Below are 20539 nucleotides of genomic sequence, written 5' to 3' on the forward strand. Positions count from 1 at the left end.
GCTTTACCTTTGTGCAACCTTGCCTTACACGAGATGGACTTCTTCGGTCTGCACAAAGTGGCAGCTCATCTTGAGCTCATCACGTTGTGGCATCGAAACCAACATGATCAATTATATGATATGATTTTATGATATGCACATGAAATCTGGATTCAAATGACCAGTCAAACAATTGAAGGAAGAATCTAACTTGAATCCAAAAGTTTGGTCTAAAAACGAATTTAAAGCTTAAAACCATACCAAGACATAAATGCAAAACCTTAAAACAATGCAATCCTAATATACAATGATTGGGTGTTTAATGCATGAGGAATGTTTGGCAGTTAGGGTTACATAAATTGAGAAGATGCAAGCTTAAAGCCTTTGAGGCAACTCTCTTTGTCTCTAAAAACTAAGTTCTAAACCCCCAACAACAATTTGAAACCCTAGAAGTTAATATACCCAAGGAAATCAAAATTTCCATTAGCCAACTTGTTCCCAGGACACTTATCAGCTGCAAAAGAGATCTAGGCAAATCAATGGCCAGAAATTTACTACCATCAGAAAGGTCAGCCCCAGTGTTTTAAAAATAGCCCTAGGCGTTGAGCGATGAAGCCCCGATGTGAAATTGGGAAAATCGTTACAGAAATCAGTCGAAAGTTAGGCGGTCGTCTAGGCGCACTCCCTAGGAGCTCTAGGCAGTGCTAGGCGGCATGTCTTGGCGGATTGAATCTTGTCATCTTTCGTCGCTGGTTTTGCTACTTCCGTTTCGAACTCGCTTCTTCGGCTCTATGCACAGTTCTCGCCATCGTCTTATGCTATGTTCTAAATAATGCTATCTCATTTAAGCAGACTCGCATCTGCAACTTGAACTCTCGCGACGTCAAACTCGAAGAAGAAGGGATTTATAGAGGGAAGATATGAAAGAGGAGGAAGACGAAACATAAAAAAACCTAATAGAAAATAAGATGTGAGAGAGGAAGAGGAAACGGAATAAAAAAAACCCAAAATAAAGGGCACTCTGGTTTCCAAAGCATCAAAATGTGTTGTAGTGTGTGCACCACTCTTCTGTATTTACCATCATTGCCCACCCCAAGCCTTATCATTAAATATTATGACTAATTTTTTCCTTAACCCTTCCCCCTCTTTCTAAGACTACAGAATGTTCTTGTAAATTATGGCCAATACCAGGTATATAAGTAGTGATTTCAAATCCAGAGGTTAAGCGTACTCTGACAACTTTACGTAAGACAGAGTTTGGTTTTTTGGGGGTGATAGTGGAAAAGTTGACAGATAAGTCACCTTACTGCCACTCTACAGAACCGTATATTAGATTTTCACCTCATACGGCTCTATTTTCTACACTATTAAATCTTTGATATAGGATTGAGACCTTGGGTAATGTGAAAGAGGTAGAGTGAATCTTTTGATCTGGCTCCATCGATTGCAGTGATATGGAAAAGGTGGAATGAAGGCATTGTGGCTGTTTTTTCTCCTTTGATGTTGTTATTATTTTTTTAAACACAAAATCATATTATATACTTGAAATATTATGTTACAAACTTACACACACACACATATATGTGTGTGTGTGTGTGTGGATTATTCTTTTGAAAAATAGCATATTATTCAATATTTATTTATATATTATATAGTAAAATTTAATTAGTTTATATAATATATAACAAATTTACTAAATCCGTCTAGTCCATTTAGGCTCCCGCCTAGGCGCTAGGCCTCAATATGCCGCCCGACTAGTGCCTAGCGTCTTTTAGAACCTTGGTCAATCCATGTGGGCTATCTTAATCTGTGTGCCTAGATAGTTGGAAGTTAGTGCGTAAAGTTGACTAGACAATCAGACTAGATAGAATGCAACACAAATAGAGATATGAAATGCACATGCATGAACAAACCTTTGAGTTGAAATGTGCCACTTCTTGAACATTTACTCCAGCAGTAACAACCCATAATCTGAGTATATTCTAAAGTTAGATTGAGCATGTGTGATGGTTCAATTACAATATTTGACAAGGAAAGCCAAACACTTAAAGCTAGACTTTACAGATTCTACAATACCTTATCTTTAGATAGTATCTTTTTTAAGTTATAATTCTTATTGGGTAAGGAATTTACCTTCCCTTCTATGATAAATAACGACACAATAGTTTGAGATCAGACACACCTTAAACTCTCTCACTATTGCTGTTGCACCCCTCTCTTTTCCGCTCTATAATTCTTCACTTAAAAAGGCTTATAACTGTTATCAGCACACTATAACATAATGCTAAGGAAATTGACGCTAAGGAACTAAAGGTTCGTGGAGGAGGTTCTTCTACAAATTCAAATGCTCAATTTCATTTTCTGGCATTCCTCATGATCCATGAACCCCCAATTTTATATTTTTCTATATATATATATATATATATATGTGTGTGTGTGTGTGCGCGCGCGCATTCATATGCAACTTATAAAATCACTATGTTACATTTGTGAGTCAAAGAAACCGAAAGAAAACAGAAGCACGAATTTTGGGTTTTGAAAACCCTATAATTGAAAAAATATATTTTTTTTTAGGGAAATAGAAGCTAAGTCTTGGCCTAGAGCCACACCGCAGCCGAGTCGTGAACCTAGCCTAGCCAGCAGCTCAGGCATGGCTCCCTCTCTTAGACATCATCTTTTGGCATCTAGACCCAAGCCGGAACCCTGTCAAAAACTACAGAGAAGAACCCAGAACATTGTCAGGGCTTCCCTGCGCTATATTTCAACGATTTCACACTCCAAAACCAACCCAAAACACGAATTAAGGTCTAGGAAATTACCTAAACCCAAATTTGGACCAATGGAGGTTGAATCCACCTCGATTTCCAACACGATTTTTATGTTTAAAACCCTTAATATAGGATCAAGAACTTACCCAAGTGAAATGTAGGAGATTTCATAGAGAATTACAACTCAAACTCATTAGAGTTTATCCGTTTGCCTTTGTCGGAAATTGGAAACATGAAGGCAGTGTGCATGTAGAGGTTAGAACAACAATTTCACTCTCAAAACATCATAAATCTCGTCCCCATAAACCCAGAAATGGAAACAAGATGAGGAAGCTCCTTAGCCGTCTTCGAACTCGACAGTTTTCACCAGAGTTCGTCGCTGGAGTAGGGCAAACATGCACATAGTTAACGGGGTTTAAACCCACATATTTAAGTGCAAAAACCACCACATGAACATGTAGATAGCAGAAAGATTTACAAATTTAGAAAGAAGTTTCACCTGGGTTTGAGTTTGCCCTTACCTCGACTCGCTGCTTTGCAGCTTGATGGGTCGCTTGTGCATCCTTGTCCCGAAAGCCCAATGCTTACAGCTTTACTGTAGGGCCATGTACACATCAGCCAGCATAACCTTGATAGGCTGCAACCCTTTTTCGACCCAATGCTAATTTTTTGGCCATGTTTCTTTTTAGCTACACCCAATATTTTTGGGTGTCTTAGGCTAAAGCCCTATTAGTCTGTATTTTCAGAATTACTTAACCTGAAGCCAACTAAAGCTATATGACCTGAACATCATTATTATTTTCTTCCATGATTAACATGAATGGTCTCGATCTATTGAATTAATTTAAGTGACTAGCAATCCATTGCAGGGACCCAATGTTCTAACTATATTTCTATATATCTTTGATTTTCCATATAAATAACCACGATCTTGCTCCTTCCATTGCAGGGACATGTCGAACTTGAATAAACTCGAATTTACCGTTCTAGAAGTATCCGGAAGAAACTACCTAAAGTGGGTTCAAGAGTAATGGTTTAATAATGATTAAAGGGGACACTATTTGGATCGAAAATGAACATTGGGTCCAACCACAACCCAATTCTCTCAAATAAGCTCACTTCTTAGTGGGTATTTGATTTTGGGGTGTGCTATCTACACACCCCATTTTACTTCTCACACACCCTTTGATAATTTCTGTCCATTGATCTTCTTCGATTCATCCGATCTGACGGCCGAAAATTAAAAAGGTGTGTGAGAAGTAAAATGAGGTGTGTGGATATCACATCCTTTGATTTTAACTAACACGTTTTGGACAATAACCGCCTAATATATGAAAAGTACTTTTGACATGGCGGGTTTGGGTGGCAAATCCCCCATTGTCCACACTGGAAGAGTTGTTTTGCAAGAAAAAGCACTTTTTAGTGGCAAAATCAGTAAATTTGAAGGAATCAAGGATCGATTACCAAGTGAAGACTCATCTTCTACCAACAATCACATCAACCCCATGGTTGAAAGGGATGTATCAAGCATGAGAGCTTAATTCACAGGGATGAAAGCTCCTATAAAGGTAGCAGGAGAATAAGAAGAAAGGACATTCAACTCAACACTCAGAAAGACTTCTTAAAAGCTCCGTCACATCTTCACAGTCCATTTGTAGTTCAGACATTAGATTTATAATTTTTGCTTTACTACTTTCCCTTTGTAGTATCAATTTCCTTGCTTTCACTTTCCTTTCTCACGTTTGTACACTGTGAGTGCAACGAGTTTACCCGACAAGCAGCTAACATTGCCCAAATAGGTTGAAACTTTGTTCTAATACTTGTATTTGTTGATTACTTCTCTAGCTATTGTCTTTTCATACAATATATTGTTGCTTTCACTAACACTATGAATTCTTGCAATCTTTTTACCTTTAATATTTTGTGTGTTATTCTTTCCATTAACGATAATGAATTAATTGGCACCATTGTTGGGTAGTTTATAACAATGTTTTGACATTCAACATAAATCAAAAGTCTTTGTCTTCAAGGCATAGAAGAACTTATTATCTATTTAACCCTTCTTTAACAACCTTTTGATGAAGAGGTTCAATTAACTTGTGGCACAAGTAAATGACACATAAACACTTAAATCAATCTACAATATGTTGGTTGCAATCAACAGTTGCACGCCTAACACTCAAGTAACTTTGCAAGAGAGCCTAAGAGCCTAACAAAGGTGTAGAATTTTTGGTTTAAAGTTTTCATATGTATTTCATGTGTATTGGTACAAGAGGGAGTCCGGATATATATGAGAAGAGGGAGGGAAAACTGCTATATGCAGCCGACAAGAAATCAGGAAATGGGGAGAAAGTAGTAAGAAGAAAGTGGAAAATAAAGTTGCTGCAAGCAGCCAACAAGAAAATAAAAAAATAAGGAATAAAGCTGCCAACCTATCTGCCAACCTATCTAAACTTAACTTATGCAAGTCCACTCCCTTAAATCAAGGGAAAGGTATTACAATGACACTCAACAACACTCCCCCTCAAGCTGAATCGAGTAGATTAATCGAGCCAAGCTTGCCCAAAAAACGATGAAATGGAGTAGATGTCAGAGCCTTGGTAAAGAGATCTGCCAGTTGATCATGGCTTCGCGTGAAGATGGTCTGAATGACTTGAGTTTGCACTTGAGCTCTAACAAAATGACAGTCCACTTCAATGTGTTTCGTTCTTTCATGGAACACAGGGTTAGCAGCGATGTGCATGGCTGCTTGATTATCGCACATAAGAGACATAGGAGTAGTGCTAGTAAACCCTAAGTCTGAAAGAAGCCCTTTAAGCCATATAAGTTCACATGCAGTGGCTGCCATGGCTCGATATTCAGCCTCTGCACTAGAGCGAGCAATGACATGTTGTTTCTTGCTCTTCCAAGTGACAAGATTTCCACTAACAAACGTGCAATAACCCGTGGTAGATTTCCTATCAAGAGCATTCCCTGCCCAATCTGCATCAGTGTAGCCACTGATGGCAGTGGAATTGTTGTTACGCATGATGATTCCCTGCCCTATCGAACCCTTGAGATAACGCAGAACTCTCTTAACCATGTTAAGATGATCAACTGTAGGAGAATGCATAAATTGGCTTACCAGGCTCACTGCATATGTGATATCCGGACGTGTGATGGTGAGATATATAAGTTTGCCCACCAATCGTTGATAGTAACTCACATTATACATGGCTTCTCCATCTGTGTTGAGCCTTAGTTTAGAATCCACGGGAGTGATGGCAGGTTTGCAATCAAGCATTTTTGCTTCCTGAAGAAGATCCAATACATATTTCCGTTGATGTAGAAATAGCCCCTTTGAAGAGGTTGCCATTTCTATGCCCAAAAAATACTTTAGTTTCCCCAGATCTTTGATAGCAAATGTTTGGCATAGCGAGACTTTTAGTGCCTCAATTTCAGCAACACTATCTCCTGTGATGATGAGATCGTCTACATAGATGAGCACCACCAATTTCCCACTGGTGCCAGTTCTTACAAACAATGAGGAATCAGCATTACTTCGTAGGAATCCAGCCTTCTCTAGAACTGAACTGAGCTTGGCATACCAAGCTTTTGGGGATTGTTTCAATCCATAGATTGCCTTTGTAGCTTACAAACCATGTTGCCTTTAATACCATCAAAACCTGGAGGAGGCTGCATATACACTTCTTCTTGTAACTCTCCTTGAAGGAAAGCATTCTTCACATCCATTTGATAAAGAGTCCACCCACAATTGATTGCAACTGAGAGTAGAACCCTCACTGAATTCATCTTGGCCACAGGAGCAAATGTTTCCTTGTAATCTACCCCAAAGGTTTGGGTGAAACCTCGAGCAACAAGCCTAGCCTTGTGTCTCTCGATAGAACCATCAGCCTTGAATTTAATCTTGTAAATCCAACGACTTCCAACAGCTTTTTTTCCTGGTGGTAGTTGAACCAAGCTCCAAGTTTTATTTTCTTCTAGAGCACTAAGCTCATCTGCCATGGCTTGTTTCCATTGTGGGAGGAGAAAAGCCTCTTGAAAGCTTCTAGGTTCATTGTGTTTATCAATTTCACAGAGAAATGTAGCATGAGATGTTGAGAACTTACCAAGACTGATGTTTTCACTGATAGGATACCGTGAGGCATAAGTAACATAGTCTTGCAGCCTAGTTGGAGGTTTTCTGGTTCGAGGAGGATTTCTTCTAAGCCCTTGAGGCTCTGTAGGAGATTGTGAATTATCAGAATGAGACTCCTCGTCTCTCTCATTGGCCGGGATACTGCTATCAGTGATTGAGTCAGTTTGTATTTCTTCAATATCTGGTATCACAGTAACTGAACTCTCTTCCAATACTGGATTATTAATGTTCTGAGGAAGTGGAAAGATTTCAAACAGTTCATCCCCCTGACTTGCAATATTTCCCTTGTGAGTAAAATAAGGACAATCTTCTTCAAACTTCACATCCCTTGACACAACACATTTCTTAGTGGTTGGATTGTAGCACTTGTATCCCTTTTGGGTGGAAGAATACCCCACAAACACACACTTGGTTGCCCTGGCATCTAATTTGTCACGGTTCAAGGCTTGAATGTGAACAAAGCAAACACATCCAAATACCTTGAGGTGTGTCAAATTAATTTTCCTACCCTTGAGTACTTCATAGGGAGATTTAAACCCTAACACACGACTTGGGAGTCGGTTGATGAGGTAGGTGGCAGTGAGGATAGCAAATGACCAAAATTTCTTTGGAACATGCATATGAAGCATGAGGGCACGAGTCTTCTCCAAGATATCTCTATTTTTTCTCTCGGCTACTCCATTTTGTTGGGGAGTCCCTACACAGCTGGTTTGATGTATTATGCCCTGAGAACTTATGTATTGAAGCATGTTGTTGGATAGAAATTCAGTGCCATTATCAGATCTTAACACCTTAATGTCTAATTGAAATTGTGTCTTAACATGCATATGAAAATCTTTGAAAATAGTTTGAACTTCACTCTTTGATTTCATAAGGTACACAAAACTCATTCGAGAGAAGTCATCGATAAATAGAACAAAATACTTGAACCCTTCTATTGATTCAGTTGTTGGTCCCCATACATCGGTGTGCACCATTTCAAAGAGTTTACTTGTCCTAGACATTGAATTACCAAAAGGTAGTCTAGTAAACTTAGAAAGTTGACAAGTATCACAAGTAACATGATTTTTACAAAAATTTGGAAATAATTTAGACAAGATAACTTCAGAGGGATGAGCTAATCTCTTATGCCAAAGTTGGTTTTCATCTACGGACTTTGATTGAGCTTGAAGGGCCTGAGTAAAACAGGTATTCTTGCACAGGTAGTAAAGTCCATTTATAAAGACCCCTTCACCAATCATCTTCATGGTGAGAACATCCTGAAACATCACATTATCTGGTGAGAAAATGGCACGGCAATTTAGGGTGTTTGTGATCTTTCCAATTGACAGAAGTTGGAAAGGAAAGGTTGGTACATATAAGGCAGTGGAAGGTGTTTTGTGTGAGAATAAGTTTATTTCTCCTTTTCCCAAAACTAAGACATTTTTTCCATTTGCAATAGACACATGTGAGGGACTTAAAAAACGTTTAAAATGATTCAAATTTGTGACTTTGTTTGTCATATGATCTGTGGCTCCTGAATCAATTACCCAACAATCATTTTCAGTACTAGTTAATAAGGCAGTAGTGAAAGCTTTGAGTATACCTGGTGCTTCATCCTTTGGGACTTTCTCATTTCCAGCAAGAAAGCCAGCAAACTGTCCCAACATGGCTGTATGACTGCTCTTTTCATTGCCTCGAGCTTGTGAACCTCCTTCGTGTTCCTTACTTTGAAGGTAAGCTGCAAACTCATTGATAAGTGACAATGGGTTGGTAGTGAACTCCATGGATCCTTGTGAGATAGTAGAGGGATGAGCATTGGCAAGTTGAGCCTTGTAGTGAGGTTGAAATTGCTGTGAGGACCTTGGTATCATTTTTCCATCTTTGCTGAACTTAGGCTTGAGTTCAGGATGAAGTTCCCAACACTTGTCTTCCACATGACCAACACCATTGCAATATTTGCATTTCAGGTGTGTATTTTTACCCTTGTACACTTTTGCCTCTGAGGTCTTGTAGTTTGAGGCATATGCACGAGTCTCAGTCAATCTCGAGTTGTGCTCAGCATTCATCACTTTCTTTCTTGCTTCTTCTCGTTGAATAGTTGCACAGACATTGTTGAACGTGGGAAGCTCCTGACTCATCAAGATGTGACTCCTTAGATCCTCGTACTCGGAGTTCAAACTCCCCAACAGTTGGTAGATTTTGTCTTCCTCGGCTCGTTTAAGGAGAATGATAGGATATGTGGTATGTGGAAGGTATACATCCAACTCATTCCACATGGCTTTGAGGCTTCCAAGATGTTGAACAAATGCTTTCCCTTCTTGTTGGGCACTGGCTATGTCCTTCTTAAGTTGAAAGACACGTGCATAGTTGTTTTAATTTCCATACATATCTTGCAATGCTTTCCAAAGCTCACATGAAGAATTGTAGTAGCTAAAAATCTCAGCAACATGTTTCTCCATGGTGTTGAGCAGCAAAGACATGACAAGTTGATCCTTGCAAAGCCATGCACCATATGAAGGGGAGGAGATGTCTGGAGCTTCCACACTTCCATTTACAAATCCTAATTTCCCTTTGCCTCCGAGAGCTAGTGACACAGCTCGAGACCAAGGGAGATAATTAAACTCATTCAAGAGAACTGAACACAAACGTTGATTGGTGTTAACCTTGACGTCTGAGAAATTTGAAGGAGAGGCATGCGAGATGTCACCCTCAATGTTTATTGAATCTTCTTCAGCCATGGCTTACGATTGAAAGAAAGATGCAGCGGGAAGAATGGCCAGAGACAGGTTACAAAACCTGCTCTGATACCATGTAGAATTTCTGGTTTAAAGTTTTCATATGTATTTCATGTGTATTGGTACAAGAGGGAGTCCGGATATATATGAGAAGAGGGAGGGAAAGCTGCTATATGCAGCCGACAAGAAATCAGGAAATGGGGAGAAAGTAGTAGGAAGAAAGTGGAAAATAAAGCTGCTGCAAGCAGCCAACAAGAAAATAAAAAAATAAGGAATAAAGCTGCCAACCTATCTGCCAACCTATCTAAACTTAACTTATGCAAGTCTACTCCCTTAAATCAAGGGAAAGGTATTACAATGACACTCAACAACAAAAGGCTTTACTAAGACACCTTTCAAAATTAACACGAGAGTTCACCATCCGTGCAGGGAGAGTTGTGCGAAGATCTTATACACCGAATACGTACCAATTGCGAGTAAAGACCAAAGCAAAAACATATTGTATAATAGACTGCTCCACTATAAAAATCAACCCTTTTATTTGAATGAACACTTTATTTTGGAGCTAGTGTTTTGCATTATGGTTAATCGCCTATGAGAATTCTGGCAACGGGTTAGGAAGTGGGAATTGCAAAGAGTTGGGATGTGCACAAGGAAGAGGAAAGGTAAAGAATGTATTAATAAAAAATTAATATCACCCTCCTTTTGAGTGAGAAATAAACTTTAGAATTTAAGTTAAAATCAGATTAGCTCAAACAATATAACACGTGCATTCTTTTCTTGGGAATGAATTTATTCTTCCACTTGCAAATAACGTATCGTTATCATAGAATTCATAATCAGAACCGTTCAATTCTTTTGCTTCTAGTACAAATTTTGTGAGTTCAGCGGCTTAAAATGGTCTTAACATATACTTTTAAGATATAATCTTTGACATAGATTTAAAAATCATATGCATAAAATAGTCTTAAGATATAGTCTTTGAATAATCTAGGAACTAGGAATATTCATGAATCCGTTCTACGTTTACCAAATAAATTAAGACCTTCGCATTTTTTCTTATTCGCATAAAAATAATCTTAAGATACAGTCTTTGAATAATCAAGGTTCCGTTGTCTTGACTATATTTTTTACAACCTTAACATATAAGAGTTGCTATGCCTCTCACTTTCTTATATTTTTTTAAATACTTTTGCTTAGAAAACACTTTCATTAGAAGCACACCGAAAAACATTTTATAAAAACGTAAGTACTTCCTACAAACAAATTTGACGTGCTTATTAGGGAATTTTTAAACTGCTTTTACCTCATTAACACTTTTTAATTTTCTCTGTCAAATATAGTAAAACTGTGTGTTAATTACCTAAAGGCACTGCTAGATAGACCCTACATAGAAAATGACTTTGGCAATTTTATTTTATTTCTCCTATTGCTAGGCAGTCAGATCCAATAATAAAATATGCTGTCATGCATATGCCCTTGTACTTCATTTTTTTTTTTTTTTGGAAAGTAAGAAATTAAATTAAACACAAAACCCCTTGACCTAATTATACACTAATAATTACCGAATAGAAAATGACCTTGGCAATTTTATTTTATTTTTCCTATTGGTAAGCAGTCAGATCCAGTAATATATGCTGTCATGCATGTGGCCCTTGTAGGAGATTAAATTAAATACAAAAACCCCTTAGAGCAACCAGAACAACAATTATCAAAGTGTAAGGCATGTGGACCTTGTCGGCTTAAGAATACCATGGCCAATTGCATTTTTATACACGAGCAAGCATGTTCTTGGAATGGGTGGGTTAGCCTTCGTCTCCGTTAGAGATTACTTCTTTTAAAGACTAGTCTTTCAATAAGAGAAAACTTACACTAAAAGAGATTATTGCTTCTATAGCATTTCGTTTCAATAATGCAATTTCAACCGAAGCAAAAGAAAAAAGGAAATATATAAAAGGAGATAGAAGTCTTAGTATTTCTTAAGAAAATAGAATTTTTTACGGTTGGCTTAGTTGATACAAATGATAGTCAACTCACTAGTTATACGTAAATATATCTCCACATTAGATATGAACTACGACACTATGTGATGGTAAACCTGATACATATAAGTTGTTCTCCTTACATACCAATCTTCTAATTAATATATAAAATTAATTTATAATGCACCATTAGTAGGGTGTTGTGAGAACACGATTTTAAAAGTAATTAAGTTGACCTAATTGGAGTGGGAACATGAGATTTTGGAAATACGAAGCTCTCTATTTGACTTTGAGAGTATAATATAAAACATGTACATTAAAATCTCTCCAAAGTAATACTCTATAAGGTAATAACCTCCCAACTTAGGACTTGTTATGTATAGGAATAAACTCCACATTGTAATAAGTTATAATTTGTCTTGATTCCATCAAGAAAACACACCCTCAAATAGTAATATTTGTCAATGAGTACAACAATATGCAATATCACAAATAAAAGTTTAAGATGAACTAAAGTATTTCTCTAAAGTTGTTTGGTACAATACTTTAGTTTTTAGAGTTGATGTCACGTCTTTGATAGCTCACCACGGTGGGAGAGACGGGTTGTGGAGGAGGACGGGTTACGGGGTACCCTTTTTCCCATCCGATATTGAATTTTCCATCTATAATGGTTTTTCCCGTTATAAATTTTGAATGGTGATAAACCCACCCCATTGTCCTATCTTCTCACCCCACATTTTAGTAAAAATGTTAATGGCATGTTTATCCTTTTATAAAAAGACTTTTAAACCCTTATTTATTTTATTATAATTAATGTTATTATAATTTGTGTGTAGGTACATTACTGTATCTTGCCAAAAGATTAACAACAAAAAAGATGTCAGGTCTAGTGCATTGAGCTAAGTACAATAAAGCGTCTATTGCACTTAGATAAGGAACTTTAGGCTCCAAAATCTCTTCATCATCCTCCTTCGGACAAAAGGGTTCTCGTTTTGCATCTAGCGATCGAACGACCATAGGAATACTCGAAAGTTTCACTTTATCCTCATTAAAGTGGCGCAACACCTTCTGGATGTAGTTCGATTGATGTAGTAGAATTCCATCCGACAATGCTCTATCTCGAGACCAAGACAATATTGAGTCTTACCTAAATCTTTCATCTCAAATTCTGACTTCAGGTGCGCGGCAGTTCTCGCGAGCTGTTCAGAAGTTCTGATAAGGTTCATGTCATCGACATATACGACAACAATCGCAAATCCAGAATGTGACTTCTTAATGAACACACAAGGGCACAGTTCATTGTTCACATATCCCTGACTAGTCAAATACTCACTCAGGCGGTTATACCACATTCTTCCAGATTGTTTCAAACGGTAGAGTGAACGCCGCAGCAAAATTGAGAGCGTGTTCCAGGGTTTGGAAATATTTGAACCAGTCAATGTAAGTCCTTCGGGAACTTTCATATAAATTTCTATATCAAGATCCCCATAGATATGCGGTTATTACGTCCATCAGCTGCATATCCAGTTTTTCGAAAACTAACAAATTGATAAGGTAGCAAAAAGTAATCACATCCATAATGGGTGAATAAGTTTCGTCATAGTCAATCCTGGGGTGTTGTGAGAAGACTTGTGCAATAAGAAGAGCTTTGTAACGCATAATTTCGTTCTTCTCATTACGCTTCCAAACGAAAACCCACTTGTAGCCAACGGGTTTCACATGTGGAGGAGTAGGAGCTACAAGTCCAAACACTTTACATTTTGCAAGCGAATCGAGCAATCATTTATAAACGCTTAATGAAAGCCTTTGCCAAGTTGTTCTGGGTGTGAACATGGGGTACAAGATGTTCAACTTCAACCCCAGTCGACATGCAATAGTCATCAAAAATTTTAGATGTGAATTCTCCAACATTATCCAATCAAATAGGTTTGATCGGATAATCATGGTAGTGAACCTTGAGCTTGATAACCTGAGCCAACAGTTTGGAGAATGCAGCGTTCCTTGCGGACAACAAACACACGCGCGACCAACGTGTGGAAGCGTCAACCAAAACCATAAAGTATGTAAACGGTCAGCAAGGATGATGAATCGGTCCACAGATGTCCCCCTGAATCCGTTGTAGAAAAATGGGAGGATTTGAACGAATCTTGTCATAAGAAGGCTTAGTAATAAGCTTTCCCATTGAACATGTTTGGCATGCAATTCCTTGGATCGAACCTAAACTTTGGGTTAGTGAATGCCCATGTGAAGATTTGAGGATACGGGCACATCGTTATTCATCCAAGATGTCCCAAACGATCATGCCAAAGTGTAATTTAGTGCACGATCCCAATAGTAGGGCCGATCACATAGTGGCATTCAATAGGGCGTATGGTCGTAATATACAGACCACTCGGGGTATGCTTTATCTTCTCTAGAATACGTTTCTGGCCATATTCGTAGGAAGTTATGCACAGAAATTCAACTTCGTTTTCTACATGGGTTTCCGCATGGTAATTGTTATATCTAATGTCCTTCAAACTCAACAACGTTCTTCCGGAACATGGAGAATAGAGTGTCTAAAAAATGGTCAAGATTGTACCATTGGACAACATTATAGGGCCTTACTGTATCCTTCTATCATTTGCCGGAGAGGGTTGTCGAGGGTGCATTCTTAGGTATGAAGTTAGTGAAATAGATGCGTTCACGCAAAACTGTGTGCGTTGATGCATTATCTGCCAGACAACTAACTTTCCCACTAGTCATACCTAGAATGAAAAATTAATTTTGAATCAGTCACATGCATAAAAGTTCATAAAAACAAGTATCAATTCAAAATAATTTCATTTATTCAAGGATGGTAATTAATTATAACTTAATATCCAAAAAACAAATCACCAACAAATAATCCAAATATAAAGGAAAATTGTTCAAAAATCAACCAAAAACAGAGGAGGGGTTCGGCCACTAGGTGGAATTCAGTCCCATTGTCTTATTTCAACTAAAAAATAAGTCTATGTCTAATATTCTAATCTTCCATAGGGGTGGTATCCTCTTGAAAGTCAGAAACCTCCATTTTTGTAGTCTCTGGTTCATCCACTTGCATAAAATTTGATTCAAACTTCTTACGACGAGAATGATGTTCATCTACAACCTTCTTAGGAGCTCGGCAAACACGGGACCAATGGTCCTTTGAACCACAACGATAGCACATATCTGCGTCCATGGTTTCAGGTGCTTTGGCCTTATTCTTGAAGTTCGGGGCTTTGGGAGCTAGGTTTAGGCACTTCAAGGCCTTGTTTCATCCCTTAGATGGGCCTTGACTCTGTTGACCTTGGTGGGATGGCTTCTGGCCGCCCCTACCACGTCTCTTTTGGCATTTTAGGCATTGGTTGGTGTTATAATGTGCTTCAGGCACAGCAGTCGCCCTAGTAGGTCGAGCTTGATGATTCTTCATCAATAGCTGGTTCTGCTTTTCAGCGAGAAGTAAAATAGAGATCAAATCCGAGAACTTAGTGAACTTTTGAGCTTTATATTGTTGCTGAATGACAATATTAAAAGCAGAAAAGGTCGAATAGGTCTTCTCGAGGAGATCCTCTTCAGTCAAAGTTTCGTTGCAAAATTTGAGAAGTGATCGGATTCGACAAACTTTAGAATTATATTCATTCATAGACTTAAAGTCTTGGAAGTGCAAGTGCTGCCAGTCGTGTCTTGCTTCAGGCAAGAATATGTCATTTTGGTGAGCAAAACGATCAGCCAAAGCGAACTATAGTGCACATGGATCCTCCTTAGCAAGATACTCAGTTTGCAGAGCGTCATGGATATGTCTTCAGATGAAGATCATAGCAGTGGCTTTTTCAGCTTCGCCAACAGGGTTGTCCATCTCTTCTTCAATAGCTGGACGTAAGTTCTTGGCAGTAAGGTAGAGCTTTACATCTTGAACCCACTTGAGGTAGTTTTTTTCCAGAGACCTCTAAAAAGGTGAAGTCCCGTTTGTTCAAATTCGACATGTTCCTATCACAAAATAGATGGACAAGATGTGGTTAGTGTAATAGAGAAAAATCAATCCATTCACAAATGAGTAGAACATATAGGTTCTAATAGACATGTATTGGTTTAAGTTTGCATGAAAAAGTTTGGGTTTTCATGGGTGATGTTTTTAAATGAAAAACTTCAAGTTTTCAAACAAGGCATATTTATAAGAAACTTCAGATTTCAAAATAATTATGAAATTCAGGTTCATATATTCCTGCAGGCAATCACAAATATATACAAAAAAAATATGCAACAAGAATATGCAAAGTAGAATCTTTTAGGTCTACAATTATAATTGAATTTTAATTATTTCGACTTCTGGCCAAATTAAAGTGTGGGTGAAAAAATATAAAACCCATTGGACCTAAAATAATTAGGCAAATAAAACTTGGGGCCCAAAAGAGAAATATAAGCCCACAGGGGGCTGTATAAAAATGATGTCGTGTGACCTAGACCCTAAATTGGGCTAGGGTGTCCTGGGTGGGGCTGCAGGCCCATGGGGAGAACTGGGCAGGGGAATGGGCTACAGTAGGTAGACCAAAAAAAAAATTTCTTTTTTTTTTGCGGCTCGTTTCAGGCGAGCCCAAATTTATTTTTTTTCATATTCAAGTCGGGGAAATTCTAGAGCCTAACGGGTTGGAGCAGGATTCCAGTAAAGGGGCCAAGCTAAGTGCCTCGGGTGTCCAGCCGAGGAGCCCATGGCTCCGACTTGCGGTGTGGCACGGCTCAGCCCACAGGCTACAGGCCTGGGCAAGGTCGTGGGTTCAAAAAAAACCATTGTGGCACCAGGTTTATTTCCCGATTTCAAAAAAAAATTGCTCTTTTTTTTTCAATTCAATTCAATTCATATGTAATTCAATTTGATGCATATACAAATATATTTGATGCAATTCATAACCAATATCAAATTCACATAATTCAACAATCATGATTATGAGGCATACACAATTTATGTAGAATCTAAAATTCGTAAAATGTAAAGTTGGGTCATGCATCATGATGAATATTCATGCTATCAGGGCTGTAAAAATGTCGAGATAAAAACTGTTGTTTTGAAAGAACCTGATTGCGTGATGATATGAATAAACTGGTTTGATGCAGAAAAATTCTTCAACGTTAGATTCCTAAGCGCAACGGTAGGAGCATGCTAATAACGTGTTGTGGTCTATTTTATCTGACAAGTTTAGGGTGGCTGGCGGCAAGGAGAAGAGAGAGATGTGTTTATAAAATTGTAGGGGAATGTGTATGTTGTTATCCCTCCTACATTGTGCCTTTATTTATAGTAGTAAGGGAGAGAAGATATTCTTTCATCCCCAAGGAATACAAGATACAATAGGAAATGATAACTAGAATCAAATCTAATCTAGGATTTACACAATCACACTTAAACTATGAATGTTTACAACAATATTATCAATAAAAATATTATACTACTAATAATTGATAAGCATATAACTTATATTATTAATAATATAATGAATACAATTGCTAGTGTTGACATCCATATTTAATAATGCATGATTACTGATAATTCGTTTCTCTATATAATAAATATTTATATATTTTTTTTTAAAATGAAAATGGTATGATTTCGAGAATAGGTTTGGGGTGGATACGGGATACCTCAATAACTATAACCGAATTCGAAATCGAAAAATTTACCCGACGGTTACTCATAACCGTAAAATACTCAAAATTTAATCCCCCAAAACTGATCTGTTCGAATCAGCACCTACAGGAATCGAATTTGGCAAGTTAAATTACTATCCATATCTGTCATCTTAGAACCTAGGCGACGAACGCCTGCTTTCGGAAGCAACTTGTTTTCATCTAGCGAGTGGGTTTTTTGTACTGTAGGTCCACTTACTATTTGTTGGTTTCTAATCGATTTAATTAGAATAATTATGAAAACTAGGAAATGAATGGTAACATTTGATAATTTAACAAGATGACTTATCCTTATTCATTATAATATTTATAATATTTATATTATTTATTTAATAATGAATAATATATTTGTATATGACAGTGCATATATACTTGTGTGTGTCTATATATATATATATGCATGCATGTATATAGGATGAAAATGTACAGACGGAGGGAGGTAGAGAATTAATGAGTTGAGTCGAATGAGTTGAGTCTTGATTCTGAGAGAGATGGCAGATAATGTCTTTGGCGAACCCATCACAAACGCAACTTTGGAAGGCATGCGAGAGTATGCATGTAGGCGGGGGCAAATTGAAAGAATCAACAGGGCACGCGTGGCCATGAATATGAAAAACGCGGCCGGGAAGGACGTGAAAGCGCGAACACATGCGGAAAAATTGAAGGCAAAATCCGGTGCCGGAATCGCCACTCTCTGCCTTGTTTACAATGCGACGGGAAGCACTCTAGAATATGTTGGTCAAAAAGATTGGATTGGCCTCATGGGAAAGTCCCCATACCCACCACTTATTGCAAATGGCCAGTGGGCTGCGTTTCTGCACGTCAGAGACCCCAAAATTCAATGGGGCTCTTCTGCCGCTGTAGTGTATCGCGGAAAGAACGCTGGTGGTATCAATTGCGACTGGATGCTGAGTTGGGCCAACCCGAAGGACAGGGTTACATGGGACAACAGGGTAAGTAGTGATTTTATCTGTATATACATATTTGAAATCGAACGCATTTCATATATCTCAGAGCATATTTACTTAGAATAAACAAATTTGTTGAGAATTGAGTCATCTCACAATGATTTATCAGGTATGAGCGCGGTTATCTCATGACCATCCTCATTCCTTTACAATGTGTATGTGCGTGTGCAGGTCTACACGGAAGTTCGCAAAATTAACCACTTTAACAATGGAGCAACTTGGGGCGAAGTAAAAAATCGCTTGTGTGCTACTCGGTCTCGGTTCTACCATAAGGACACATGGAACGGATGTGTTTCAATGATCTCAACTGGCAGCGGGATTTTCCCAATTGTTGAAGGAATACTCACTTTAGAAAATGTCTGAGTTGGTGCATTTGTAATAGCTAGGTCTGGCAATTCCTGACACGACCCGATAACCCGACACGACACGACACGAAATTAACAGGTGTTTGGGTCGACACGATAACGAATCGGGTCGTTATCGGGTAACCCGATAAGCACCTGTTAAGATAACGGGTTGATTCGGGTATACACGTGGGTAACACGATACACGATAAGCAGAATATTAATTTTATAATTTTATAACCCTAAAAAAATACTATAATAATTATATATATTAATTTAACAATTTTATACCCCTAAAAACTATAATATATAAATATATATATATATATTAAATTAACTATAATAATTATAATAATTATATATAGTATATACTATAAATTATACCCCCAAAATATTAACTATAATTATATATATATATATATATATATAAATTAAATTTTAAATTAAATTTTATAAAAACTATATTAATTATTAATTAATATGCATCCATTGATTCTATAATTCCATTCCATTCCTGCTGCACCCTTTGAAGAAAAAGGGAGGGAAAATGAAAATTATAAGAAAAGCTGAAAAGGAAACAAAAAAAGAGAGGGAAAGATGGGTAGGTTAGTGCCCTTTGAAGAAAAAGAAGGAAGGGAAAAATGAAAATTATAAGAAAAGCTGAAAAAGAAACAAAAAAGATAGAGAAAAATGAAAATTAATAAAAGTGGTGAGAAATTTTATTTTTTTTAAGTTATTAACTTTTTATCACACATATGACATATTCCATTATTTTTATAATGACACATAATGTACTACTCCGTGTACCGGTCAATTATACATACAAAATAAATAGATTTAAATCTACTTAATAAATAAATATATATACACACACACACACCATTGAACTTGATGGGATACAAATTATACAAAACTAATTTCAACGATCCAACCGTCAAACTTGTTTGTATATGCTTCGAGATCGTATCAGCAAAAAATCGCAAAAAACAAACATTCAGATATCAAGTGACCAAACAAAACCTTTCGATGGTTATAAAATGAAAAATCACGATTTAATGGTTATTTTAACTCCGATTTTGATTATTTTTTATAGCTACACTCCTTAATCCTATATAAATACAATGAATGAATTCGATCTTCAATTTAAAATATTTACACCAGTGGATACCATAAAATCTTATGTTATACTTAATGAAAGTATGAATAAACTCTTAAGTATTAGTGAATCTATTGTTTTGATGGGATACTCATTCTACGAAACTAGTTTCAATGATCCAACCGTCAAACATGTGTGTATATATGTCGAGATCAGATACGCCAAAAATTGCAAAAAACAAACATTCAGAGATAAAGTAAGGGGACAAAACTTTTCAACGGTTATAAATGAAAAATCACGATTTAACGGTTATTTTAACTCCGATTTTGATGATTTTTTACAGCAACACTCCTTGACCATATATGAATACAATGAATGAATTCGATCTTCAATTTAAAATATTTGCACTAGTGGATACCATAAAATCTTATGTTATACTTAATGAAAGTATGAATAAACTCTTAAGTATTAGTGAATCTATTGTTTTGATGGGATACTCATTCTACGAAACTAGTTTCAATGATCCAACTGTCAAACATGTTTGTATATACTTCGAGATCGCATACGCCAAAAATTTCAAAAAACAAACATTCAGAAATAAAGTAACCGGACAAAACTTTTCGACAATTATAAACGAAAAATCACGATTTAACGGTTATTTTAACTCCGATTTTGATGATTTTTTACAGCTACACTCCTTGACCCTATATGAATACAATGAATGAATTCGATCTTCAATTTAAAATATTTACACTAGTGGATACCACAAAATCTTATGTTATACTTAATGAAAGTATGAATAAACTCTTAAATATTAGTGAATCTATTGTTTTGATGGGATACTCATTCTACGAAACTAGTTTCA

General features: G+C 37.1%; 2 protein-coding genes across 2 annotated transcripts; one reads left to right on the forward strand and one right to left on the reverse strand.

Moving 5' to 3' along the window:
• Positions 1-9239: 9239 nt before the first annotated feature.
• Positions 9240-9605, reverse strand: LOC139193376 (uncharacterized). The gene has a single exon (XM_070816375.1). The coding sequence runs from the start codon at positions 9603-9605 to the stop codon at positions 9240-9242; it is 366 nt and encodes a 121-aa protein (XP_070672476.1).
• Positions 9606-17706: 8101 nt separating this feature from the next.
• Positions 17707-18597, forward strand: LOC103442036 (23 kDa jasmonate-induced protein-like). The gene is made up of 2 exons (XM_070817733.1): positions 17707-18219; positions 18406-18597. The coding sequence occupies exons 1-2, from the start codon at positions 17758-17760 to the stop codon at positions 18595-18597; spliced, it is 654 nt and encodes a 217-aa protein (XP_070673834.1). The 5' UTR covers positions 17707-17757.
• Positions 18598-20539: the final 1942 nt, after the last annotated feature.

This window comes from Malus domestica, chromosome 17 (assembly GCF_042453785.1).
Source record: "Malus domestica chromosome 17, GDT2T_hap1".
Lineage (NCBI taxonomy): Eukaryota > Viridiplantae > Streptophyta > Magnoliopsida > Rosales > Rosaceae > Malus > Malus domestica.

Coding starts and splice junctions, on each gene's coding strand:
- LOC103442036 (XM_070817733.1), top strand. CDS start 17,758: ATGGCAGATAATGTCTTTGGCGAACCCATCACAAACGCAACTTTGGAA. Junction 18,220..18,405: donor GGGTTACATGGGACAACAGG/GTAAGTAGTGAT, acceptor GTGCGTGTGCAG/GTCTACACGGAAGTTCGCAA.
- LOC139193376 (XM_070816375.1), bottom strand. CDS start 9,605: ATGGCTGAAGAAGATTCAATAAACATTGAGGGTGACATCTCGCATGCC.